General features: G+C 36.7%; 1 protein-coding gene across 4 annotated transcripts in view; it reads left to right on the plus strand.

The window, feature by feature from the left end:
• The window catches only part of Wdr59 (WD repeat domain 59), a 75,446-nt gene that overhangs the window by 25,745 nt on the left and 22,181 nt on the right, over window positions 1–27,520 (plus strand). For 3 of the 4 annotated variants that reach the window (XM_071691344.1, XM_071691343.1, XM_071691345.1), the window contains exons 12-19: window positions 12,886–13,050; window positions 14,029–14,124; window positions 15,994–16,120; window positions 18,177–18,409; window positions 20,544–20,668; window positions 22,757–22,838; window positions 25,746–25,864; window positions 26,356–26,479. In XM_071691344.1, coding sequence (XP_071547445.1) covers window positions 12,886–13,050; window positions 14,029–14,124; window positions 15,994–16,120; window positions 18,177–18,409; window positions 20,544–20,668; window positions 22,757–22,838; window positions 25,746–25,864; window positions 26,356–26,479 — 1,071 coding nt within the window. Of the gene's footprint in view, window positions 1–424; window positions 5,063–12,885; window positions 13,051–14,028; window positions 14,125–15,993; window positions 16,121–18,176; window positions 18,410–20,543; window positions 20,669–22,756; window positions 22,839–25,745; window positions 25,865–26,355; window positions 26,480–27,520 lie in introns of those variants that run through there. The other variant, XM_071691342.1, reaches the window with a different exon arrangement.

Raw genomic sequence — 27,520 nt, forward strand, 5'->3', positions numbered from 1 at the left:
TGAAAATTTCCTATTGATTGCCATTTACAGTAGACTCTGGTTTACATGAATACTGTCCATTTTTACTTATTTTTTGCCAACATTGCCTGTAATTTCATTGTACTTTTGTACCTTGTGAATATAGATAGCTAAGACTGATTATAGCAATATTCCTGAGTAATTCTGTAAATCGCATCAGCATTAGAACTTCATTACTGGTCTGAAAAAAAGTAAAAATGATCATAAATGATTCATGTATATAATTTTTTCTAAGGGTAAATCTAATTTCAATGAAAAGAGTGATGATAAGCAGCCTTTCACTTATTTAATGCTTTAAGCTGTGTACAGGGCAGACTTGCATTTATGAAAATGATTTACGTGGTTGATAGATAGACTTTATATCATTACCAGACCAGAATAACCAGAGTCTACTGTAATTTCACAGGCTGGAAGAATCAAGATACTGGGTGATGCTGGAAGTAGAGCATGTAATCAAGAAGTGAGCAGCTGTGAACATGAAGGAAGCAGCTTGGAGAATCAACTAGAAAGCATTTCTTGTGAAGAAACCAGATTAAATGGCGTTGGAAATTCTTTGGTTAAGGCAGTAGAAAATATAGCTAGTGATGTAGGTGATTCCAGTGAGTTAGGTGGATGTCATATTAGTCTTGTTGACAAACAGGAAGAATGTTTAGGTGTTTATGATAAGGATATTATAAGTTGTCGTATAAAAGGTGAAACTGCTTTTAGCCAAGAGATAAGTGATCTTAAGCACAGTACCTCATGCAATATGATGAAAGAAGAACACTCACCAGAGGAAACTCATAGTGAAATGCAATCTCTGTCTGTGAAATATTTTGAAAATTTAGATAATTCAAACCAAGATTTGTTGTCAAAGGTGAATGTAGATAATGGTACCTGTGTTATAAAAGTTCAGTCATCACTTGATCACCGTGACTATAGAAGTTCTGCCAAAGAACAAATGCTTGCCAAAGAACAGGATGAGTCACCCTTGAAGATTTCTGTGAAGAGTGAGAGTAATCAGTTGTTTTCTTTAGCACAGGCATCACAGGATAATGAGTCTTTCATCTTAACTTCAAATGGTCTTGAGACTTGCTTATTGAAAGATGCAAGAGAGAGAGATGAGATATCAGAATCTACTGGGATTTCTGTGGTAAAAATAATATCTGAGGCATCATCTTTGGTAGAAGGAATGAATGACCTTAATACTGATAGAGATATCGTGAAGGATGAGACTGTTATCCATGTTGTTGATAGTGGTAGCATGAGCAGGAATATGGAAGATACATTATATTCAACAAATAGTGAACCATCAGTAATTTCTGAGACATATCCACCTGTGGTTGAAGCAGTATGTCCAAATAATCAGAGCCAAGGACATGTAAAAGAAGTAGTGGCTGATAGTGCTTCATTAACACTCTCTCTACCCTTTGTTAACACTCCAAATACTCTGAATGCAGTAGTAATGGATGGATCTCTCATGATTAGAAATTCTAATGATGCACCAATACAAGTCCCTTCCAAATTGATGTATGTACCTGAAACAGATGGGAGTTCAGAATTGTCTGAGGAAATGTTTGCAGCATTTGCTCCACAACTCTTGGAAAATCATGTCCTGGTACCAGGAGACAACATCATCATTCTTGGAAGTAGATCATTCTTAACATGTGTTGAACTTGTTTTAGTAGAGGGAGAAACTCAAACACAAATCTCCATTTCCCCATTAACAGAATCTATGGAGACTTATCAAGATAAAGGAGTTAATTTTGTGATGATAACCAGGAATTTAGAGCAAGGTATAGCACTGTCATCTAACTCTTCACAAACAGTTCTAAGGATAGACCTTGATTCTTTACCAGAAAAAAGATCTCCTGTAAAAAATGCACCACATAGTGATGCACCTGGACTCTTTCAATGCGATAAGTGTGATAAAACTTACAAAGTTCGATCTTCTTTGAACAGTCATAAAGTAACACACAATGCTGATAAAATGTATAAATGTGATGAATGTGATAAAGCTTTCCACTATAGCACACCACTGCAGATCCACAAGCGTATTCATAGTGATGAAAGACCATATAGATGTCAATCCTGTAATGCTTCATTCCGGTCTAAGGCTAATTTAAGATATCATGAGAGATTACATACTGGTGAGCGTCCAATTACATGTCGAGAATGTGGCCAAGGATTCAAGGATTACACTTCTTTGAAAAGGCATCGACAGAAGGCTCATGATATAGTGAGTATAAAGTGTGATGAGTGTGGGCAGATGTGCAGTTCTGTAGATAATCTCACAAATCACCTTTGGCAAAGCCACAATATCTTGTATGTTGATAAAATTTTATTTTGTGAGAAATGTGGAGAAGCCTTAGCCAACCAGAAAACTTACAACATTCACATGGCTAATCATGAACGTGGAGAGAAAATGTCTCAGGGAACTCGAGGAAGGTTATCTGATTATAATCATCGTTGTGGGATATGCAATATGGTCTGTCAAAATAAGCCTCAAATGTTGGTACACATTCAAATTCATGCAGCAGTAAAGAGATTTCAGTGTCGATACTGTAAAAGTGCATTTATATATCGCTTTCTTTTGGCACGTCATGTAAGAGAAGAGCATCCAAATGATCCACAGTGGTTTTGTCAGCACTGTGATGTAACATTTGAGACATGCAGAAAAATGAATAGGCATAGCTGTCGTACTGTTCGTGGGGATTATGGTTGTCCTCACTGTGATTTTAAAACAGAGATACGGCATCGTTTATTTAGACACATTGTCAGAGTTCATCCAGAAGACAAAGCTCCATACTGCTGTGATTTTTGCAAGAGCAGCTTTGAAGATCCCAGCAAACTACGTTATCACCAAAAACGTGAACACCCAGAAAAAATGTTGATGTTGACTATGCAACGAGAAGCGACAAGGCATGTACAGAATGCTGGGAGTAAGGTTGATTCTCCCACTATTGATATGTCACAGGTAGAGATGACCATTGAAGGTAATACCATCGTCTATTTCATTCCTAAACATCTTCGAAATGATGAAATTTTTAAGGAGAAGGTAAAGTTCAAGTGTTTTTACTGTGAAGCAAAATTCCCTGTTAAGAACTCCATGACTCGACACATATTAAGGGAGCATCCAGGTGAGAAAGCCTATAAATGTTTGCGATGTAACATCTTTTTAAAGTCTAATGTTGAGTCAAAAAATCATAACCGCAAGTACCACAAGTACTCTGACACAGGTGGCAGAGACCCACTCCGGAATGAGAAAGCCATGAAGAAGAAGGCCCAAATTTTGGAGCAGCAGTTAAAACAAGGTGGAGGCCAGTTGAAAAATATGTATAAATTCCACTGTCGTTTCTGTTCAATGGTTTATCGTTGTAAACGACCACTCGTTGTTCATTATAAGAAGTGGCATCCAGATGAAGACTGGGATTATTTGCCAGATAAGCCCTCTCGTACCACAAGTGTACCATCAAAGAGGAAACGGAAGTTGCTTTTCTTTGACTGTAGCTATGATGATCAGTGTCACATGGTATTTGATGACATGACAATGCTCCTTGAACATCTTTGTAATGCCCATAGTGTTAAAAATGAGGAGGCAGAGAGATATGTAGGTAAGAGGATAGTAGTTGAAACTGTCCGACGTGGGCGCCTGCCTAAGAATGCCATTGATGTTGTTACTAATGCAAATATTAGGAACAGAAAGATTAGAAAAAGCAATGCACATTTAAAAGCTGAAACAGAAGATGAAGAAGATGTGGATGATCCAGCCTATAGTGATGAATTAGATTCAAAACATGGAGTAAATGAAAAGAAGTCACACAGTGTACCAGGTTCCAGTTCCTTGAATTGTTTACAAAAATCAAGCCCAGATTCCTTATTGGAGTCACCTGAAAAGAAGCATATATCCTTACCTTTCATGAGTAAGAAGTCATTCAGGACACAGATGAAACTGGAAGACATAGGCTCAGTTAAAGATGTAAAGAAGATGCTTTATAGATGTAGAAAATGTTCCTTGTCCTTTTTTAGTAAAAGTCAGTACAGAGATCATAATTCTCAGTATTTTGATGTCGATTGCCGTGACTTCCTACACCTCAACATAAAGCAAGAACCAGAGACTGAAAGAGATGAAAGTGATGAATATGATGATGGTGATGAAAACTACCGATTGTCATCAGAAGAGGATGATGAATTTGATGAAGTAATTGCAGCAAAAAGAAGCAAGAAATTTAGAAATAGTAAGAAAACTGGAATGGGTTTGAATCAGAGCTTTAATCCAGTTATTAAGAGTGAGTCTCATAGTTTGACTGTAAATATGAATGAGGACATTGTTGTTACACCATTAGATGAGGACAACACTGAGGACGTGTTAAAAGTTTTAACAATCAATGCAAGTGAAATGGGGCATCCAAGGATGCAAATAAAAGTTGAAATGATCACCCCAGAAATATCCAGTGTAGAGTCTGAGGAAAATATTTTCAGTGAATGTAAATCAACAAAACTTCTAAAATGTGAGCAATCATCTCGAACAGCAGTTGGTACTATTAGTAAAAGGGAGAAGGCTGATAAACAGTTATTGAGAGAAAAGGTATTTAGACGAGGTACTTCATATTATGATAATATGCCACTTGATCAGTCTACAAATTCAAGAGATATGGAAGGAGATATGGAATGCAGAGAAGATTCAAAAATACTCCAGAAAAGGAGTAGGTCTTTTAGAAGAGGAAACACTTTGAATGATTGCCAAGCAAAAAGAAACATAAAGTCTGGGTCCCAGACTAGAGGAAACACAGTGGCTGGGTCTCAGACAAGAAGGAAGACTTTGACCAGATCTCAAACAACACAGTGTGAGGAATGCCAAATGATGTTTAAGACAAGAGCTGAACTTAGTTTTCATAGACGATTAGATCACTAATAGCATTATTACTTAGATTTTTTATATACACTTGCAGGATCCCTATAATTGGGAAAATGACTTTTCCATTTATCTATGTAACCCATACTGTGATAATTTATGAATTTGTTATTAACTTCTTTTTTACTGTAACATTGTTTTTCTATTAAAAGTATTTATAAAATTCTCTATTTGTGATGTAAATTTCATGTAATTTTGATGTATGCAAATTGAAATTCCAAAGAATATATACTGTAAACAATGCACTGCACAGTCTGTTACTCCACTAATATTAAGGTTTATTTCTATTGTATTTTCATTTGGCTGTATAAAGGCCTGAAATATGCAATAGATGATCTTTGCACTGAGACATTAAAGAATTGATAAAGAAGTTTAGGTTTGGGAAGGACTAGGACGTGATTGTAGATTATTTGAATATTAAGGCACAAATGACTAAGGAGAGGATCTTTCTCACAGATTGTTCTGAATTTATGGAAGAAATCTGTGTAATTTTTAAAGTGTATGCATGCTTGCAGTCCCAGTGGAATGATGATCATAAGCAAGAAATTCCAGTGAAAGAACTGAAATGTATAAACTCTACCCTCATTGTAAATACAAGAAATTGCTTATTCGATGTAAAGTAGTAAATGAAAGAAATTGACTGGCAAGTTTGTGTCATATCATTTTTTAGTGTATTAAACAGTACTGGAAGGCTACATCAAGTAATGCTAGATAGATGAATAGATAAATGATTGGCAATATTTGAATAGTAGATGTATATTATGGGGTGATGGGCACCAATATGTGTATGTCACAAGTGAATAAATACATTTAAAGATTTCTTATAAAAACAGAGAGTTGGGTTCAGGAAAAGTGAGTTCTGGATGGAATGGATAAGTGAAGATGCCCTTTGGGGAGATGTTTAATGAATAGCAGCTGAAGATAAGCAGGAATAAGTTTAGTTTCTCAAGAAAGGTAGTAACATTACCATTATTTGGTTAGTCAGGCTGTTCAGCATTTGTATGCCCAAGCTAAGGGACCAGAGGACTGGCAAAATTCATGCTTAGTTGAGTGTTCAAGCTTGAGAGCAAGTTCTTTGGTTAGAGTGATGATTGAAAGGGTGGTGGCATGCTTAGAACATATGACTTGGGAGGACCAGCGTGACTTCATGTGTGGTATATGTTTTGTGGACTCGAGGTTTGCTTTGAAGATTTTGGGTGTGAAACTCTTAGAGGAGGGGAATTTGTATGTGGCATTTATCAACCCAGAGAAGGTATATGATAGAGTTTACAGAAAGGTGTTCAGGAAGGTGTCATGAATATATGGTGTGAAAGGAAAGCTATTAATGCATTGAGGAGTTTTTATTTGAATAGTAAGACATTTGGGGGTGCAGGAATGAGGAGAGTGAGTGGTTCCAGTTGAAAATGTATTTAAAAAGAGCATGGGTACTCAGTTGTTGGACAGAATGTTTAGGGAGGTTTATGCAGGATTCTTGGAGTGATAGGCGGATCTACTGTGTGCTGGTGGGGAGCTGGGAGATGAGTCAGTTGTGGTTTGCAGATAGCATGGCTCCAGAAGTTGGTGTCTGGGTATGGTATTATGTGTGAAGGAGGAACATTAAAGTTATTTTGAACAAAAGTAAGTTACTAGGGTGTGCTATCTATTTTACTTATCAATATCTCTGATGCCTGACCCCATCGGAAACTCCCTTAAGGGGGTAGCCATGGCAAAATGAGTCTCCATAACTGGTGAACTCTATTGCCACTTCTTACCCATTCAGTTTGACATTACCATCTCTTAACATTTCTACCCTCTCTGCAGTGCTAATGGTGCTGCTCTATCCTTTTGCCACATATGGCATCTTCATTGTTTTGTCTTCTGGCTGTACATTTTGCTTTTCTCTTTCTCCTTATCACATTTGATGCATACCCCATGAATTCCACCTTTTCCTTAAGTTTCTTAGCTTTCCTAAGTAGTTCCTGGATTGATCATTCCATGTCAGATGTGACCATAACTATTCACCCCATATATCTTTGTTTTATCATGGAAATTGCATCTGGCAATCCCATAGCCTCCAGTAATCATTTTATTTGCATTTCCTTTTCCTTTTCCCTTTCTTCCTTATCTGGTGTATGATCATCCAAGCCAGAAATATGTGGAATATGACCCCATTACCACATGATGCTCTTTGAGAATAGAAAGTAAACAAAGTTGTAAACCTTTAACTATTAATAAAAAGGAATGACAGTGAAAATTTGATTAACAGCCACACTGACATCTGTTCACGACAAATTCTTCTTGATCTCTGCTGCCAAGCACCATACATAACTACCTCCTCCTCCTCCCAACCAAAAACTCCCAAAGTCACATGGATACACCACTGTGAGGGAGTATGATTCCCCAATCTGTCACATGTGAAGCTTTACACTTGCTTACCAAGGAAATGGGAAGATATGACCTTTGTTACAATGCACATTCCAGGTTGAGACCACAATTCTGTGTACAGGGTACTGTGCTATATTTGATAATTGTTTCAGTTTTTGTTATATTTTGTTACTGTTGTTTTTTGTTATCTGCAGGCTTTAGTTCCTTGTGCTTTGTTGTATTATTTCAAAGTCTTAAGCTAGTTCCCTAATTGAATATATGTATTGGGAAGTAGCTGACCTGGCTCAACCCTGCCTATTTATGATAAGATTTTTCCAAAGACAGGGATAATGCATAGTCTTCACTGCATATCTTAGTTGATTTATACTGCTGCTGCCACACAATGTTCATAATTGTCAGTCTTTGTTGATTTAGTCTTGCACTCTGCCATCTATTATTCTTTTGAAGGTTATTACTTTACTATGTTTGTTTTGTGGAACAGTGTTGATACAGTAATTATCATATTTTTGTTTTTATTTTTATTTTTTTGATATTGAATAGTGTAGGGTTGATGAGGTACATACAACACATCTGTTCCTTTCTGTAACTCCCAAACCACCTTAAGAGGCAATAGCCACAACCTGTGGTGTGTGTTGAAAATATGAATTTTTTTTACTTTATTTTTAATGCTGCAAAACTAATGATATATGAAAAAGATAATTTTCATATATATCATTTATGCAGAAAAGAATGGTTTTGTGTGTGCTTGAGTTTGTGTTGTTAATTTTAGGTCTGATTTTTTCTGTAGACACATATCCAGTTAGATTGAGGAATTATATGGGAAGGTGGGTGTTACTAAACATTACTCATTGGTTTCCATCAAGGTAGCAAAAGCCATTATTTGATCCCCTCATTCTCCCAGAAAAGGCAAACCTCCTTGCATACCTGGATGACTTCTTAACCATGGCCAAGTCAGAAAACAGATACATTCATTGTGACAAAGTACTTTTGATCCACCAAGCATGGGGTTTTCTAATGAACCAGAAAAAGTCTGGATCTTGTCTCATACCAACACAGATTCAAGTTGGACATCCTATGGGAGACATTGTTAAGTCAAGCTGTTTAGAATTTGTTTGTTTCTGTCCCAGAAGGCTTGCTTATTCTGTTAACAAACAAGCTTCAAGAATAACAGTAATACAGGATCATGGAAAAATTTAACATCTTAAATTTTGGAATCCATAATGGAAGTCGGTCCTAAAGTTAAATCTTTGCTAGCATATCTTTCTTATCCTCTGAAAGAGATCCTTTGCATATGCAATAGTATCCAAAAATCAGAGCCTGTCATCCACAGCTGAGTTTATGTAGACCATTTCAATGTGCCCCAGTTCAACCCACTGATTGGACATCACCCAGATATACCACATTAATCCAGTTTAGTCTATCCCGTGCATGCATCTTGTTCTGAATGTTCATGTCCTAGTATCTTGATCCCCTTTTCTTTGTCCATCTACTTCTTTATTAGGGGTCTTTCCATCTCCCTTGCTTCCTCTACTATGCTTTTAACACATAAATCCTCTCTGTATGTATGTCTATAAACAACCTTTTCTGTATGTACAAACCATTACATCACACCCTCCCTGGTCAGCTATCTCAGACCATGTGTTCCAGCGTCTTACAGTGTGTTTCCTCACACCGCAAATCTTAGTCAGGCATTTAATTTCCAGCGCATCTGTGATCATCCTTTTTTTTTTATGTTCAGGGCCCAAGATTTGCAACCGTACAACACTATTAGAACTGTTGTACATTCAAATACACCTATCTTTGTTTTAAAAGACATAAACTTCTTCCTCGTGCTCCTTAATGTACTCAGTCCCTCAAGCCCCCTTTCCCACCCTGAAAGTTAGTACATCTTCCATGTCTGCTTCCACGTACCTAAAGCACTCCATTCTCCTCAGGTCCTTCCTGTTCAAACTTACACCCCAACCATTCTCAATTATATTCCTCCTGCACTTGATTCCCATACTTCTGTTCTCGTTCACTCTCAGCTTTCAAAGCCCTAGTCAGAACTTAAATCATTATTGAGTCCTTGAATAAGAAATGAAAAAATTGAAAATCAAATAGTGTGAGTCTTTAATTGATGGAAAACCTGCGTTTAAGAAAACACTAGGGGGCAGGTTTTGGTAATCAGGAAAGGCATAAGATGGTAAAGAGTTTCATAGATTAGTGATATAAAGAAAGACATCATAATGGCCCAGTCCCATGTTTTCAGTGCCCATTTAGTGCAAGGGAAAGAGGACCAACATTTGTGCATAAGAAAATGAGTCAAGTTAGATACTAGGAGAATTTATAAGTTGAACTGCTGTAGATGACTGCTAAATAGGTTGCTTGAACTACTACTAGCCCAGCTGTAAGAACGTTACACCATACAAGAGCCAGTCCTTTGAATGAAGGATTTTTTGATCAAAGAAGAATACATGTCATCTAAAAAAGGCGCTCTTTTTTTAAAAGAAGACAGTTTTTTTAATATGGGGCTTCTTAAATAGACGTACAAGTACCAAGTGAGTTTGCTGCATCCTTTGGTGGAATCATAACACCATCTGAAGAGATTAAAGAGCCTTGAGGAGTTTTAGAAAGTGTAGAAAAATTTTACATATGATGTTTAATGGAATTGGGTATTTCTGTTGTACTGGGAAATGCTTTACTCATTTAACAGCTGGTGCAACAAAATGATGCATTCATTAAGAAAGAAGAAATACAGAGGATTTGAAAGTGCTGAAAGAATGGATAGCTGAATCATCTGACAAGTGAATAAAGTTATTTATTAAAGATTGTTGATATAGCAAGCAGGAAAGATTGATCTATCAGTAATTATGGTACTGAATCAGTAAGAGGTGGATGTAATAGAGCAGAATTCAGGAGGAAACCCTGAAAAAGGAGAGTGGAAGTCAGTGCCTTATTGAAAGTACTATCAAAAGCTTTTAAGATATCATGGCCTACAATGTGGAGTTCCCTGAAGTCTCACAGGATGATCAGATTTTAGCATCATGGGAAAGGGAATTGCTGGTTGATCTTTCCCTGACCTACAGAGAAATTGTGAGAATCAGAATATTTAAGGAAATGTTGGTTGAGAAGATCTAGGACCTTGGCAAGAGTGGTTAGAATGGTCTCTTCTTTGAGATTCTGTACCAGAGCATGTTTTGAAGATGAAAGGTTTTGATTTTTTGGAAGAAAAAAAAACAGACAAGCAAACACCTATGTATATTCAAATGCACACTCCTTCAAAACAGAAGAAAGGAAGTCCTTTAATCTATACTTCTTGCTTGTGCCCAGATTGAGATTTTTTAGACATGAAAAGAGATTAGAGGAAGGTTAATGAAGTCAGTAAGAAGTTAATCAGGAATTGAGGAAGTGTCAGTTATCCAATGGGAACCTGGAAGAAGAAAGAGAAACTGGTTTTATCTCTGGGAAAATGAACTATGGTGTCACTGTTAGGGGAAAGGAAAGGTAGGTTCATCACTGGTATTAGAAATACTTTTGGCCAAAGGCCATAACTTTTAGAGAAAAAAATTGAGGTCATGCTAACTTTGGATGGAAGAATACATTGAATATAGGCAGATGAAACCTCTTGCCCAAATGGCCTTAGAACAGGATTGATTTAGGTGGGATTGGATGAAGAGATAGTCTTGGGAATAGGGGATATATGCTATTATTTCCACAATATATAAAGTCTTGGGAATAGAGGATATGTGTCCCTATTCCCACTAATATTCTCTGCTATATTGTCTGCAGAAGTAGAAAAAAGAAATTCTGGAATTAACTTCAGTCAGTGCTGCTACTGTGCTGTATGCATCCATTTAAGTTACCAAATCTTTGTGGTTAGATGCTGTGAGATTTTTGAGATGCAAGAAAACCCTCCAGGATTTCCATATCTTTGATTTCTCACAGCTTCCCTCTTTGAATTCCAACAATTATTTTTAGGGATTTGGGATATTTTTAGCAATTTGTTAAACTTGGCTAAACTTTCATTTCTTTCCTTTGGATGTAGTACTTTCCTCAGCTAAGTGATGTCTGCTATAACATGGAACTCTGTGACTGGAAATACATCACCCAATCCACTACTGCTGAAGTACCTGTCAGCATAGAGAACAACGACTTTTGTCAAATAGAACATACCTGACATAGAATAAGCATCATTAAATTCTACTGGTGGTATCATGACAATGACTTCATTACAATGTATCACTGTAACAGGTTGAGAGACTTGAGAGCAAATATTTAGAAAATTTCTTAAAAGCTGAATGCTCTTTGACGCAATCACAAACTGGTGATAAAATTTGGAATGTTTAAAAGTAATAACATGAATATACACAGATATCTGGAATGTGGCCTTTCTTCATCTGTTTTCTGGTGCTTCTTCGCTGATGCAGAGGACGACAATTGGATTTGGGGGAAGAGAAGAGAATATATATCTTTTTTTCCTTCATGCATTTTATGCTGTTTTCTATGGGGCGGGATGGCATCGGGAATGGATAACAGTGAACAAGTATGAATGTGTACATGTGTATATATGTATGTATATGTACGTTTAGGTGTGTATGTGTTTATGTAAGTGGATGTGTCTTTCTTTGTCTGTTTCATGGCACTACCTGGAATTTTCGTGTTTTGTTCCTCAACGATTTTGAAAACAGCTTAACTGCTACTCTGATAATTAAGATAATGCTGTTATTTAGTTTGTAGGATCTACACACGTACTCAGACACTCTGATAAAACATCTACAAGCAGTAGATCTTGAGCTGAGATGTCTGCCCCTCAAAATATCTGCCATTTTGGAAGGCTACAAAATTAGAGCCCCAGAATTGAAATGTCTACCAAGATTTTTTTTTCTGAATTCTTTATGTAATTAACATAAGCAATAGAATTGTGTGCATAGATTTTTTTTTGCAGTTATAGTGCAAATCCTGGACTATTAATATTTTACCGAGCCTTTGGTTTTGTTCATTATATAATATCAGGCTACTGTTTTTAGGTTAATGAAAAAAAAATCTGTAGTAAATACTTGCACCACTTTGACCATATGGTAGGTGTAAGATAATTGATGGGATACTAAACAACAGTATTCCACCTAAGGTACCTTTATCAAACTTGCCTTTAGAATAGAGCCCAGTTTCTGCTTTGGGAAGCATGGTCTGCTTGTATTAGGGATAAATCATTTTCGTTGACATTACATAGATATCTTGAATATGCTGGTTAACCTTGGTTTCCCTCCATTTTGATCTGAATTGAGGTTGAATTTTGACTTAGATATTTAAAGGTCTTATCTCTCCTACCTAATAGGGGGCCTTCATTGGTATCATGACATATTATTATGTATTTGTAAGGCCGTCCATTACATACTTTCATTACTCCTATTATGGTTTTAAACTTATTTTCATGATGGGTAAGCTTCGAAAAATTGAAATGGAAAGGCTTCTTTATCGGAAATCTTGATATATATATTCAGCAGAAAATTTTATAACAGGAAAGTTTTGAGCCAATAAAAAAAGCATCTGCATATCTACAATTTTGATTTTATAAGTTAATATCATACTTTGAAATATGTTTTTGATAATGGAAAGATGCCTTATTTCAGACTGAGATAGAGAAGCGGTTATGCCAAGTTACAGCAAAGCACAGAAGCCACACAGTTTGTCTCACTATAAACTTTCCCCTAACCTATCCACGACAGCATACACCCATCTTTAGATTTACTTATGGAACAACTATTGATTATTCTTGTAAATCTGAGTTATTAAAGGTAAGTTTTCTTGATACTCAGTTTTTATTTTGTAAATTTTTATGTTCATAAAATTTGTAGATTGACTAAAGATAAACTTTCAATAGTTTAGGAATATCAGATACGTAGACTATGTTTGCTACACCATTATTTCCCTTATATTGAATTGGTCATTTTCAACAACAGCTTTGTAGAAATGTTTTAAGTGATATCTTGAAGAAATAACAGGAAAGAGATTAATGAAAATGTATTGAAAATTTTGAGATTCATCATCATGTTTTATGATTATTCTGTTTGTTTAGAAACATTTTGACAGAATTTGTCTCTGCCATCAGTTTTTTATAGCAAATGGTTATAGACAGCTTTAAATGGGTCCAATAAAGCACTGCTCATAATGGCTTTTAATGATAATGTTGCATAATAGCAGATAGGGAAGTATAGCCTCCAAGAAAAGATACAGTATATTTGAGTTAGTACAAATTTGAACAGAGAAAACAAAAACAGTGATTGCCAATAGAAGATCAGAAGGAATATTGGTATGAATAGGTGTAGAACAGTATGATGTTATGATGTTTATATACTTGAAAAGTGTTGTTACAGTTCAGGATGGAAGCTAAAAAAAGGTTCTGAAAATGTTTCACATGCTAGGGCCTATATCCATTTTTGAGACACCAAGATGATTTATGAAACAGAATTGTCTGTAATGTTTAGATATGGAACTCATGTACCCTGAGTGGTAGAGACAAAAGTTGCATTTAGGTTGAAATGATATGGATGAAAATATAGATATATTCTGTACCCCCATGACAGGGTCTGAACTGTGTGAACATTGAAGGAGGTTAGATGCCATTTCTCCCTCTAAGGCAGAAAAAACTATATTTTGTCATGTATGACAGTCGTACGTTGGTAAACCAATATTTCATATTTTCATTAGAAGACAAGCATCATAGCATAATAGGAACAGTATGTGTTGATGGTATTGTCTAATTTTCATTTCAGGTTTTAAAGAATACAGCTAGCCAGTACCTTCGAAAGCGGAAAGCCTGCCTTGAACCTTGCATAAGAGTTTTTGTAATACAGTTGAAAGCAATATTAGTGAGTATTGTTATATGAAGTTTATCACTTAAGCAGTCTCTCACAATCAAATGGAATTGGGTGGTGACGGAGATGTTTATATGCCTCAACTTACTGTATAACTCGTTTTTTGGAATCCTGTTTTTTGGAAACCCACCCATTAGCAGTAGAGCTAACTTGGCTTCAGCTTGCTATTGAGATACTGCAGAAAGTACTGGGGATACAACTAGAGGTGTTCTACCTCTTATGCAGTCTTTATCATGCTTACAAATACACAGGGGTATTATAACCTCAGTTCTCTTTCTCTTGTACCTTTTTTGCTAAGTGTATTGAATAATGTCTTGTTCATCTACACACTGCAGTCCCTTGTACACTTTTTCTCTCCCATTTTTTTTTATATGCTTTATGCCATGAATTGTTTAGATGATATGACTGTTATTACCTAAGAATCTCCAAGCCTTTTGCTAACTTTGATGTTAGAGAGAATGGACTCTGATAGCAGAAATATTAACTCCAGTTGTCTATGACTCTTCAATGAGACCTTCCTTTTTATTTAATCATCACCAACTTTCAGAACCTTGAGACCAATTTTTCCAGTGGAGAACCCTACTTCACTGCCATTTATTCTAACTTCTTACCCTTTTCAGTTATTTAGCAGTCCAATGATGTTTTCATTGAGTATATTCTTACTTGACATTTATCATCATCCTCTCTATTTCTGTTTCATGGGCAGATTATGTGACTATTGTACCGTAAACATTCAATAGCTTTTAGTTGTGTCACAGTCATTGAATTTCCTGAGTTTGACACAGTCTTGCTTGCAATTTGCTTATCTACTTCTCTTTTTCTTTTGCTCCACCTTCAGTTTTCTTGATTGTGCAAGGTACTTTGCATTCTCACCTTATATCAAGGGTTTGTGCTGTCTTGTCACCCAATTTTTAAGGTCTTCCATACAGAGGACTTCTGCTTATCATGCAAAGATTTGTTGAATTTTTCTCTTGAGACCATACATACTGCTGCTTTCTCATGAATGATTGTCTTTCTCCATAAAAAAGGAAGCATAATTTGTGGTTTGTTTCTTTTTCATTTTTTTTATGAATATGTCTGCCTCCTTAGGAGGAAAGAAATACAGGGTTAGATTTTTTTATGTTTGTTTTTTCCAACAGTTAATATGCAACTCTAGCTTTGTGTCTGCTGGTCAAAAGAATAACCAAAAAAACAAGTATTGCTTATGTAGAAAATCTTGTTTACAGAGAATACCAGACCGTACTGTCACAGGAACTTTCTGTCTTATCCTCATTCATTCATAAAACCGGTACATGCATTTTATCATCAGTACTTTCAGTTTCACATCAGAATTTATCCCTAAAGTTCTGATTCAGATTAAGGTTATGTTTCAGTTCCATGTAATTCAGATTTTATAAATAGTAATTGCATATTAATGTTTGAGCCAGTATCATAACTATCTTTCATAAGGAGGCTTACACTTTCAGCAAAACCTTTTTCATCCTCTTTCCTGCTGAATTTCTTGACTTTTGCTCCATGTGAAAACAAGAGCTTTACAAATCTTCTGCCTTGTATTCCTTATACTCACTGTGGAGTTCATCTCCAGACATAGAGATCAGTAGAGTCCATCTCCAGATGTGGAGGCCAGTAGAGTCCGTCTCCAAACATGGAGGCCGGTGAAGTCTGTCTCCAGAGGTAGAGGCCATGGGAAAATGTCCCCAACTTCCATTCTCATACATACTACTATCATTTTACCCTCTCACTCATCTCTCGTAAGCATAAGTATTGTTGATCACTCTTCACTTGATAGTTGTTTTAATGCTTTTATCACAGTGATTGATATGTGAAGAGCTCACTGATTATAGAGTTGAATTTTTATCACAGGGAGATGAGAGAATGAATTCTGTTGAAGCTCCATTAAGTGGTGGTTATCCGGGACAGGTATATGGAAGTTATCAGGATCACAGAGTTCCCTTCCCACGAACCTCTGGTGCTAGGTTTTCTAGTGCAGGTGGGTGTCACATTAGAATAATGCTTCATATTCTTTGTTAGCATGCCTGATTAGCATTTCCTGGTTGGTGTAATATTTTTTCATGCTTGTTTGCAGTTTCCCACAGTAGCAAGGTAGCTCCAGGAACAAATGAATAAATAGTGGCCTCATTTGTTCATAACCATTCTCTAGAAATATGTATTATGCACTGGAACCAGAGCTCCCATCGAAAGTTACATTCCATAGACCATTTCATGGTTCCTCATGATAACTTAATTTGCTGCGGTTCATCCCATTGATAGCATGTTGCCCCTTGTATGCCACATCGCTCCAGTTCTCTCCATTCTGTATGTACCCTTAACCATCCTAAATGTTTAGGTCCCAGTAATTCAAAGCATCTTTTATTTCATCTTTTTCTCTGTTCATTCTCCCCCTCACCCATCTTCCCTCCACTTCCGACATGGGTATCCTCATAGTCAGTCTGTCTTTACCAATCCTCTCCTAAGTCTTGACTATTTCAGTACCCCCTGATTGGCTCTCTCACCCATATCTGTCACAACCACACATCTCTTTCACCATCATTCCTTACATGATCAAACACACCCCCCCCCCCCCCCAACACACACACACACACACACACACACACACACACACACATCAAAAATTGTTCACAAGCATTCCATTTCCAAAAGTTCACTCTTTTCTCTTTTATACATTTAGGACCCAAGCCTTGCACTCATACAACACATTTGGGATAGTTGTACTATCGAAGATATGTTTACCCATCTTATCTTCTTAGACAGTAATGTTCCGTTCTTGCTTGTCACTTCACCTAGGAGCTATACCTTCCACCCACCCAGTTGTTCAATTCAGCTCACGTAGTTCCGTTCACTGCTACATACACTTCTGGTTGTTTAAAGTACTCCACATCCTCCAGGATCACCCCATTTAAAGTCACACTGAAACCAACCTGACTCACCCCTCCTTGTCTAATGCAAAAATGCATATTGTATGGAACTGACTTAGATTGAAGGATGGACTGTTGTTTTATGATGATGACACTTGTTGAGGGATTCATCATAGGACATTAAGCATTATTTGTTCTAATGGATGAAAGGATATGAAATGTAGCATTTGGAGAAAATATATATGAATGTTGAAAGTTAGGAAGTAGTGGTAGAGGAAAAGGAGTTGGAGTTTAAATTACTTTATAGTCAGTTGGACTAAAGATAGATATGATGTGGAAGTTTTTGTTTTGAGTCAGTGTTCAGGAAGGGTAGAACATGAATTTACCTATTAATAGGTAAACAGATCATTAAGTTATTTTCTTTTTTGCAAGATGTTGGAACAGGAGAGCTGGAGTAAGGAACAAGTTTGTGAGAGGAATATAAAGATTCTTTTAGTTGCTAGCATTAAAGGATGAGGAATTATGACTATTGCAGTCATTTACAGAGAATTGGTACATGATATTTAAAAGAAGAATGAGTTATTGGAGATGTAATCAGTTTGCAAGTATAAGAATGATAACTGTGGTGAGAGAATTATTGTAGGAAGTATGCATGTTGGAGGTTCACAGGAGAATAATTCGCAATGCTCAGTTATCCTGAGGTAGATATTTTTCATGGGCTGCATTTGAAATGGGAAAAGACTTATAGTATGCCCTTTTCCTTGCATTGCAAGTGGGATATATTCTGAAATAAACTTGTGCAGAGAAAATACATGCAAAGCAGATCTGGTTTACAGTGTAAAAGAAGGGTTGTTGATTCCACATACCAAAATCTGGTGTAAATTTTTTATTTATCATTACTTTGCTATCCATCATAGTTCAGTAAACTGAATTTTCCTTTAGACAGTATTGTGGTTGATCATTTATGTTGCATCCTCTTATAGAATTCTTTAGTCATGTTTTTACCTCCAGATAGTAGATGAATAACCCTCTCTATCAAGAAGACTGTGTTGAGAAAGATTTACTGTAAATTGTGTCTGCTTTTACCATATTTTCAAAATTCTTATCATTCCATTTATTTTTCAAGAAGGAAGTTGTCAAATTTTCTGAATTATATCAATCTTTCCACAGGGATTCTAGTTTGTTTTGCACGGCCTACATTCATGAGGAAAGGTTCATCTCGTACAGAGTCATCTACACCACGGTCCTTGTCAGCATTAGGTGCATCCATTACCAATTTTATGCTTCAGATATCTAGTACAGTGCCAACCTCCCCAAAGTACAACTATATGTGTCCAACTAGTAATCATAGCCCATCAACTGAGCAAAGCATCTCAATTTCTAACTACTATTATCAAGATAAGGTGGGTTGACATGAGAGATAATTTTATGTTATATACATATTGACGTTTAATGTCCTCTACAAATGGTTTGTCCACTTCAGCCTGAAGTGCCTCACCTGCTTGGTCATCTAACCTTTTAAAAGCAAATATGACAGCTGCAAACCACACACAACAGGTCATTCAGATCAGTCACTACAGCATTACACTTCTTCCATCCAAACCACACCCTAACCATCTACCAACCTCCAGGTGGATAGGGAACTGTGGTTTCTGTGCATTACACACAACAGCTAGAGACTGAGTTGAACGAATGTGACCTTTTTTGTCTGTTTTCCTGGTGCTACCTCGCTGAAGCAGGGGGTAGTGATGCTGTTTCCTGTGGGGTGGGGTGGCACCAAGAATGGATGAAGGCTAGCATGTATGAATATGTACATGTGTATATATGTATATGTTTGTGTATGTGTATGTTTATGTATGTATATGTGTATGTGTTGATATGTATGTGTGTGTGTATTGGCCTTTATGTATATCTCTGTGTATATGAGTGGATGGGCCATTCTTCTTGTGTCCTGGCACTACCTCGAAGCAGGAAATGGCATTAGTGTATATCATTATTATTATTATTATTATTATTATTATTATTATCATTATTGTTATTATTATTGTTGTTGTTGTTGTTGTTGTTGTTGTTAGGTGTGCAAAAGAGAGGTCCTTGAATGTAGATGTACTGAGAGGGGCAGCAGGTGGGATGTATGATTATTATTTCGTGGAGGTGAGAGTGGAAGTCTGAAGTGGCTCTAAGAAAGCAGGGAATGACATGGGTGGGAAGAAGGTGGTGAAAGTGAGAACACTTGGAAAAGATGTTTGGATGTGGAGATATTAAGAGAGATTGAATTAAGAGTAGCATAAAGTGATTATACACGAAACAAGGGTAGAAGGCCAGGACCTACATGTGAAAGTTAAGTGGGCACATGTGAAAGGGTAATGAGTGGTGGCATGGGGAAGTTATCCTTGTGAAAGAGAAATGAGAGGCGTATTGCCAGTATTACAAGGAGTACAGGTGGTTGGGAGGGATACAAGAGAAAGCAGCAGGAGGTCACTAGGGAGACACTGGAGCTGAAAAAGAGGGCAAGCAAGAGATAGGAAGAGAGAGTAATAATGAACTCCAAGAATAATAAGAAATACTTTAAAAGGAGGAAGTGAATAGTCTGAGGTCAGTGAAAGGATTTGGTGAAGTGGTAACAGGTAAAGAGGTGAAAAAGAGATGGAGTGAGTATTTTGAAAGACTGTTAAATGTGCTTGATGATAGGGTGGCAGATGTAGATTGATTGGGATGTAGTAGTATGCTTAGTGAGAGAGTTATTGTAAATGGTTTGGTGAAAAAAAGAGGTGATAAAAGCCTTGCGTAAGATGAAGTGTGACAAAGTAACAGGAGTGGATTTGATTTCAATTTGAGTTTCCCAAGAAAGGGTGTGACAGTTTTATTGATTGCTTAATCAGGCTTTTCAACATATGTACGGCTGAAGAGGATGCCATAGTGTCTTTTGAAAGTAATCGAAATTTAATCCCTCCAAAAATGTATTAGATTTTTTGAAAGTTTCATGAACAACAAATATTGAGGTATTTATAAAATTTTTGAGTGGCAGTCATGTAATAATTCAGTCACCAAATAGATATGATTATAAAAATGTAGTGTCATGCTGGGAGAACATTAGGTAGGAGGGAGTTGGGAGTGGATGATATGAGGATGTATGTAATATCTCTAGTAATGTACTGAGTAGATTCATCATGGGACATACTTTCAAATTTTGAAAATGCTCTACAAATTAAAGGTAGAAAGGTGATAGAGAAAGACTCTAGAGTAATCATTTTGATTCAATATGGTAGTCACATGTAATTCATCTAAAATGTTGTACTAGTTTTAAGGAAAGACTTAATATCTTTTGATAGTTTTGTTGGAGTCGTCCAGACAGAAAAAGAGAAAAACTAAATTTTGGGAAAGTCTTCATAGCTTCTGATCACATATGATTTATAAGGTAGCATGTGTATTCCCTCTTGCTGTACTGAGATGAAAGTTGTGTTTAAGCTAGCTTTTCCAGAATATGACCTTCACTGTACAAGTCACTTAATTGTCTGTTCATATTTTTCTTTTCAGAAAGTAAAGAGCAAAAGGGGTAAAAGTGAGGATGAAGCAGGACGATCATTCAGAGCTGGGAATGTGTTGGTATATGATGTTAAATCTTTGATGCCTCTTTCAAAAGACCTTGGAGCATCTTATATGTAAGGATTATGTATTTCTTTGAAAAGCTTTATAAAAATGATTTTCACATGATAGATGATGAACTGGATCTGTTTATCTTCCTATCTGTTTATATCTTTCATGCCTGTTCCCCAGGGAACTCCTATTAAGGGGTTGGCCCTAGCAAAAGAATCTCCTTTTATTCCTGTCTGTACATGACTCCCTCGCATACAACATTCCATGTATTCTTTCCTACTACTCTCCATCCTATATTCATCCATTTTGTATCCCCATGTCCTAGGTGGTCTTCATCTCACATCAGTCCCTTTCATCATACTATCATACACTCTCTTTTTAAACTACCAACCCTTTCATTTTTTTGTAGATGCCCATACCACCCCAAAGTATTATGTTTCACCCTCTCTTTCACTCCACAATTCATTCCCTTTGCATTTCCTGATGTACCAAATCTTTCATACACCCACTCATTACTTTCTTCATTGCATTTAGTCATACCAAATGCTTCTCTCTTATAACTCACTTCCACAGCCTGGATTCTTGACCTCTGTAACTCATCCCATGTCTGTATTTCAGGTGCATAGTTTTGGGTTGGGAGGACTATGCTGTCCCTTAAACCTTTCTTAACTTCCATACTTACATTGCAGTCCTTCATTGTTCTGTTAAGGGGCCCAATGACTCTTGTACCCTCTTTTGCTCTTGCTCTTATATCTCCTTCCACATCACCAAACTTACCCAAGATAGGTCCCATATACTTAAATTTTGTCACCTCCTCCAGTCTTTTTCCCCCAATATTTATGAAACAATTTAGTACACTTTCTTCTCTGACTTTGTAAGACTTTGCAAAGTCTATATTTTCATGTTTTCCTTTCAGAATGGATATTAAATACTTATTTGAAGAACCTCCAACCACAATGATTTCATTCATTGTATCTGTCCATATCTTTAGTGGAATCCCCCTCCTCTTGTATCCTCAATTGCTTTACTAGTAATACCATATATTATCTTGACCATCCAATCATCTGCTGTGCTTTCTGCTTATTCATGCCATCTAGAAATCTCCATTTTGGAATTCATGTCCCATTTCCATCTTAAACCTTCATTCTCTACTCTCTTCTAAAGATAGCAGTACTGCATAATTTACTCATCTCTTCCAATCTGAAATTTGGCTCCTCTGAACAAGAAAAGCTAGTATTCATAGCTTTACATTTTAGTAAGATCAGTTATTTCATCATGCAGTCTTCTAGTGCATTCCAGCTAAATTCTTTCTATTCAGCTGAGCTTTCATTGAATTTTCAATTTTTCTCCTTTGCAAGACTGTTATTTTTACTCATCATCACCTCCAAATACCAAAGTTCATTTGTAAATTTTGATTCTTTTTCATTCAAAACTAGTTCTTGTGCAGTGAAAACTTATCATTTTCAGAAAGGAGAATCTAGATTTTGTTCACATATACTTTCATCCATCCTTTCTCTTGTACACATCGTCAAAGTGACCACCATTCTATTCAATTCTTCCTCTAATTCAGGTAATAGAATAGCATCACCTTCATACAACAACTGAAGCAGCTTCCATAGTGTTCCATCATGGGTCAGCAGTACTGTAAACCACTATGACCACAAGCAAGCCTTATCTTGTATGATGCTTCTTCCATTAAACACTAAAAAACCATGATGGCATTGTGAAAGTTTGACACACTTGCACATTTGTTTATACCACTCATACCACCATTTACTTGGACACAAGCATTACTTCCAATATAAACCTAACAACAATCAGAAGTATTACTTTATCATATGCTATTTCTAAATTGATAAGTGCTGTGTACACTACCTTCTGTTCTAACACTTTCTTCACTACCTTCTTGAATGCTGAGATTTGGTGTAATCACACCCTTATCTATTTACATCCACCCTCTCCATCAGTTAAAAGGGGTTCCCTAACTCTTTTAACACTCTTAGTCATTGGTCTACCAAATATATTGGCAGCTATGTTAAGATGACTTTTTCTTCCGTAATTCTTTTATTGAAGTACAGTCATTATCAGAGATATTTTCGTGTGAGGTTTTCATATTAGTTCCATTCCATAAATAGCTCAAATTTTGTTGGCAGGTTGGATGAAAATGACATAGTTGGCACATGTGCACACAACAGAGATGCAGCTGCCGCTGTTGGTCGTAAGGATCTTGTTCAGGTGGGTTGTGCAAGATATATCTACTCCCTCAAAGGGGTGGCCGTGGAAACAGTCTCCATAACTAAGAACTCCACTGCCGCTTCTTAGCCTTTAGCGCCTCACCCTTAAGAGGACACTGGCAGAGTGCAAATCTAGTGCAGTGTTTGCAGAGACTATTATCTGATGTTCCTAATGGCTACTTCTGTCTAATGCTCCTACCTACTGCTTCTGTCTAATGTTTCTACCTAATAATCATGCCTAAATTTCCCTACCTACTACATCTATGTACTGCTCCTTCCATTGTGCCAGAAGGCAGGGCTAGCACATAGTGCTCACCACAGGAATATCTAGAGTTGTGAAGAATGAGCTGCATGAGTTAAGTGCTGTCAATTAATAATGTATGACAAGGAGAGATTGTATGTTTGTGGACCAAATGCCAGTAGTCCACATGTTAGTGAGGCAGAAAGAAAAGACAGCTACCTAGGTCAGAGGAGTGCAGCTTGACAACCACTGAAGTGCTGGACTAAACAGATGTCACTAATTCTCTTGATACTCAGGTGGGTAGTGCTGATAATATACCTCCCTGGTCATTGGCTGCCTACCAAGTACTGTTGTAAATTAACTTTTCTCTCATACTAGTTCACTATTTTCCAATTTTACATAAGTTACAAAAACAAGAGATAATGGCTTCATTTTTATCACGTCCACTCAAGCTTTCATGTAATGTGCACTAAAACCTGATCCACCATCCATAAACAAGCAAACCAACTCATCAGATAATTTCATTTATGACAGTTTTGTCCTTGTTTGATTTGTTTTTGGATGGGGTGGTTAGGGAGGTCAATGCAAGTTTTGAAGAGAGCAAATATGAATATGTACATATGTATGTATGTATATGTCTGTGTATGTGGATGTATATATATGTGTATATGTGTGGATGGGCCATTCTTCGTCTGTTTCCTGGTGTTACCTCACTGACTGGGGAACCAATTAAGCATGATAGGTAAATCCTCCCCTCCCATTCTTTATTTTCCAAAAAAGGGAACAGGGAAGGGGGCCAAGTAAGGATATTCCCTTTTAGGTTCAGTCTTCTGTTCTTAATGCAACATCACTAAGGCCACTTTTCTCCACACTCAGACTCTAGCTGTCATGTGTAATGCACCAAAACCACAGCTCCCTTTCCACATCCAGGCCCCACAAAACTTTCCATGGTTTACCCCAGACGCTTCACATTCCCTGGTTCAGTCCATTGACAGACCTTCAACCCCGGTATACCACATCATTCCAATTCACTCTATTCCTTGCACACCTTTCATCCTCCTGTATGTTCAGGCCCCGATCGCTCAAAATCTTTTTCACTCCATCAAAAGATATTATTTATTTATTCTGTTATACTTGATGGCCATTTTTCACATCAGCGAGATAGCACCAGGAAACAGACGAAGAATAGCCTATCTACACATATACGCACATACATACATAATTGCCCATCCAAGATCATATACATACATATACATATCAACATATACATATATACACATACACAGACATTTTTTTTTTTTTTTTTTTTTTTTTTTTTTTGCCGCTGTCTCCCGCGTTTGCGAGGTATTAATAAAAACATACACAGACATATACATATATATACATGTACGTATTCATATTTGTTTGCCTTTATCCATTCCTGGTGCTACCCCACCCCACAGGAAACAACATCACTATCCCCATACATATTCGCCATTGCTCGTGTTAGTGAGGTATCGTCAAGAACAGATGACCAAGCCCTAAAGGGAAAAATCCTCACTTTGCCCCCTTTGTTGTTCCTTCTTTAGGGTAAATGAAGCATGAGGGGGGGGGGATTTCCAGTTCCCCTTTTACTTGATAACCCTCCTCACACCACATATTGTTATCATGCATTTCATTTCTAACACATACTCCTCCATCTGTGCATTCTCATATATGGCCCTTGCCGCACATCCATATAACATTGTTGAGACTACTATAACATCAAACACACCCATTTTTGTCTTCCCAGAAAGCAACCTATCTTTTCACACATTTCTTAAATGCTCCCAGAACCTTTGCCCCCTTACCCTGTGACTCACTTCTTCTATGGTTCCATTCACTACCATGCTCTCCCAGGTATCTGAAACACCCCACTTCCTCTGAGGAAGGTTAAGAAAAGTTAAAGTAGTAAATTAAGGAGTCATGAGTTAAAGAGCAGGACACTGTGTATATATTTGTAAACTTTTGGTAAATCAACAACTGTCTCGATGTGAGAGGGAGAACATGCCATTAACTTTTCCTTCAGGAATGTAGTTATAGGTGACTAAAGGTTACCAGGGTATTACTAAGATCAAGGAAAATATTGCTCCAGATCAATAATATTTTCAGAAATTCTTTCTTTGAATTAACTTATTTGGTATTGTATTTAGTAGGTAAGAGCATTATCTGGGAACATTAGGTAGAAGTAGTAGGTTGGAACATCAGGCAAGAACATTAGGTAGAATTAGGTGGTAGGAACAGTAGGTAGGAGCCTCTGAAAACACTGCACTATTGTTGCCCTCTGCCTGTGGCCTGTTAAGGGTGAAGCAATAAAGTGGCACTGGAGTTCAAGAGTTATGGAAACTTTTGCTGTGGCCTTCTGCTTGAGGGGTTTTCCACAAGGAATGAGCATCAAAGACAAAGATAGTATTGTCATAAACTTCTTTCATGGTGCGAATTGTAATCAGTTGATGAATAAAGTCTTTATCCCTTTGTGCTAATCATTACATGTTTATTTTTATAAGTAAGCTAAGGAATATATATTAACTAGATGATCTTAATCAGTCATGGGTTTCTCTTACATAGGTGTCATGTAAGTCACGTAATTCTATGATTTCAGCAGCTGCTCCTTTTATTCTGACGAACTTATAAATCTCTTTATGACAGGTGTGGTCTCTAGCAGCTGCCACGGCTTCTATTGGCCCTGGTCTAAGTACAAATGCATCTGAATATACAGACTCCCCTTGGACACACCATCCATTTGCTCGCAAGCTGATCAATTCAATGTATGTTGTTATTAGCATTGCAATGAATTTGAAATACAAAGTTCTTTTTTTTCTTAATGGAGAATCACTGGTAACTTTATTCTTGGCATTAGAATATGATTTTTTTATTGTAGATTTTTTTCATGCATGCTTGCTATTTCCTGCATTAGTGAGGTAGTGTTAAGAACAGGACTGAGCCTAAGAGGGAAAATCCTCACTTGGCTCCTTTCTCTGTTCTTCCTTTTGGAAAAGTAAAAACTGGAGGGGAGGATTTCCAGCCCCTGCTCTCTCCCCTTTTAATTGCCTTTTATGACACACAGGGAATACCTGGGAAGTATTCTCTCTCCCCTATCACCAACGATAACATACATACATATACATGATATACTTCTTTCCGTCTTTCATACTTGATCACTGTTTCAATCATGCTTCAAGTTTCTAATGTATTTTTAATGAGTTTTTCCACTGTGTTACTGTGATAGTTTCTCATGTGAAGTTGTCCTGTTCTACAGTTTGGATCATTACCTTTTCCTGAATGATGTGCAGACTGCAACAATGCTCTGCTGTGTCTTCGGCACAAAGACTGAACCACAGAATACTGCCTATCCACGCAAGGGTCGCACAGAATCTAACAGTGTGAGTATTGTATACATGACTTTGAAGTACTTATTTGTAATGCATTTATATACATGATTATGTGATGTGGAATAAGTTTTGCTAGCTAGGATATTATGCAAGATGCAAATGATGAAAGTTGACTGCATGTCAAAAAACATAGTTACTTTTCCATCACTTTCTCCATAAGCTCACAATAATTTCAGAGAAAATCTTGAAGTTCATTTCTAGTCATAAAAGCAAGAAAAAAGACATTTTTGTAAGATGCAGAAGTATGATATGGTTCATCTAAGTATGATCTTGTTTTGTCATTATTTTAAGAATGGATGGTTAGCAAGTATATTGAGAACTAAACTTTTTGTATGATAACGTTGAAAAAACATAGAAGAATGTGAGAGTATTATATTATTGTTATTATTATTATTATTTTTTTTCATAATATTCACCATTTCCGACATTAGCGAGGTAGCGTTAAGAACAGAGGACTGGGCCTTTGAGGGCATATCCTTACCTGGCCCCGTTCTCTGTTCCTTCTTTTGGAAAATTAAAAAAAAAAAAAAAATGAGAGGGGAGGATTTCCAGCCCCCCACTCCCTCCCCTTTTAGTCGCCTTCTACGACATGCAGGGAATACGTGGGAAGTATTCTCTCTCCCCTATCCCCAGGGATGATTATTATTATTATTATTACTTTTATTATTGTTATTATCATCATCATTATCATTATTATTATTTTGATGTTTAACCCTTTAATGTCCCGCTAAGTTATCCTCTCAAATTCTCAAAATTCATGTTTTTCAATGTATTTAACCTTAAAGTGTCAAAGATATCTATATAACAAAGAAAATGAATCCTTCAGAAGTATTTTTCATCCACTCTTTCACTGTAACAGTGTGTAAAAGTTTTGTAGATGTTTCAGCACAAAGAACTAAAAAGTGAGAGCCTTAATGTCAAGTTTGTTGCAAATGAGCATGTTTTATCATTTTTTCTACCTACACTGAATGGTTATTACAAATCATTATTGTTTTATCTTATATGATAAATCTTTTCTTGCTGTAATCAGTA

The sequence above is a fragment of the Panulirus ornatus genome, chromosome 50, assembly GCF_036320965.1.
Source record: "Panulirus ornatus isolate Po-2019 chromosome 50, ASM3632096v1, whole genome shotgun sequence".
NCBI classification, from domain to species: domain Eukaryota; kingdom Metazoa; phylum Arthropoda; class Malacostraca; order Decapoda; family Palinuridae; genus Panulirus; species Panulirus ornatus.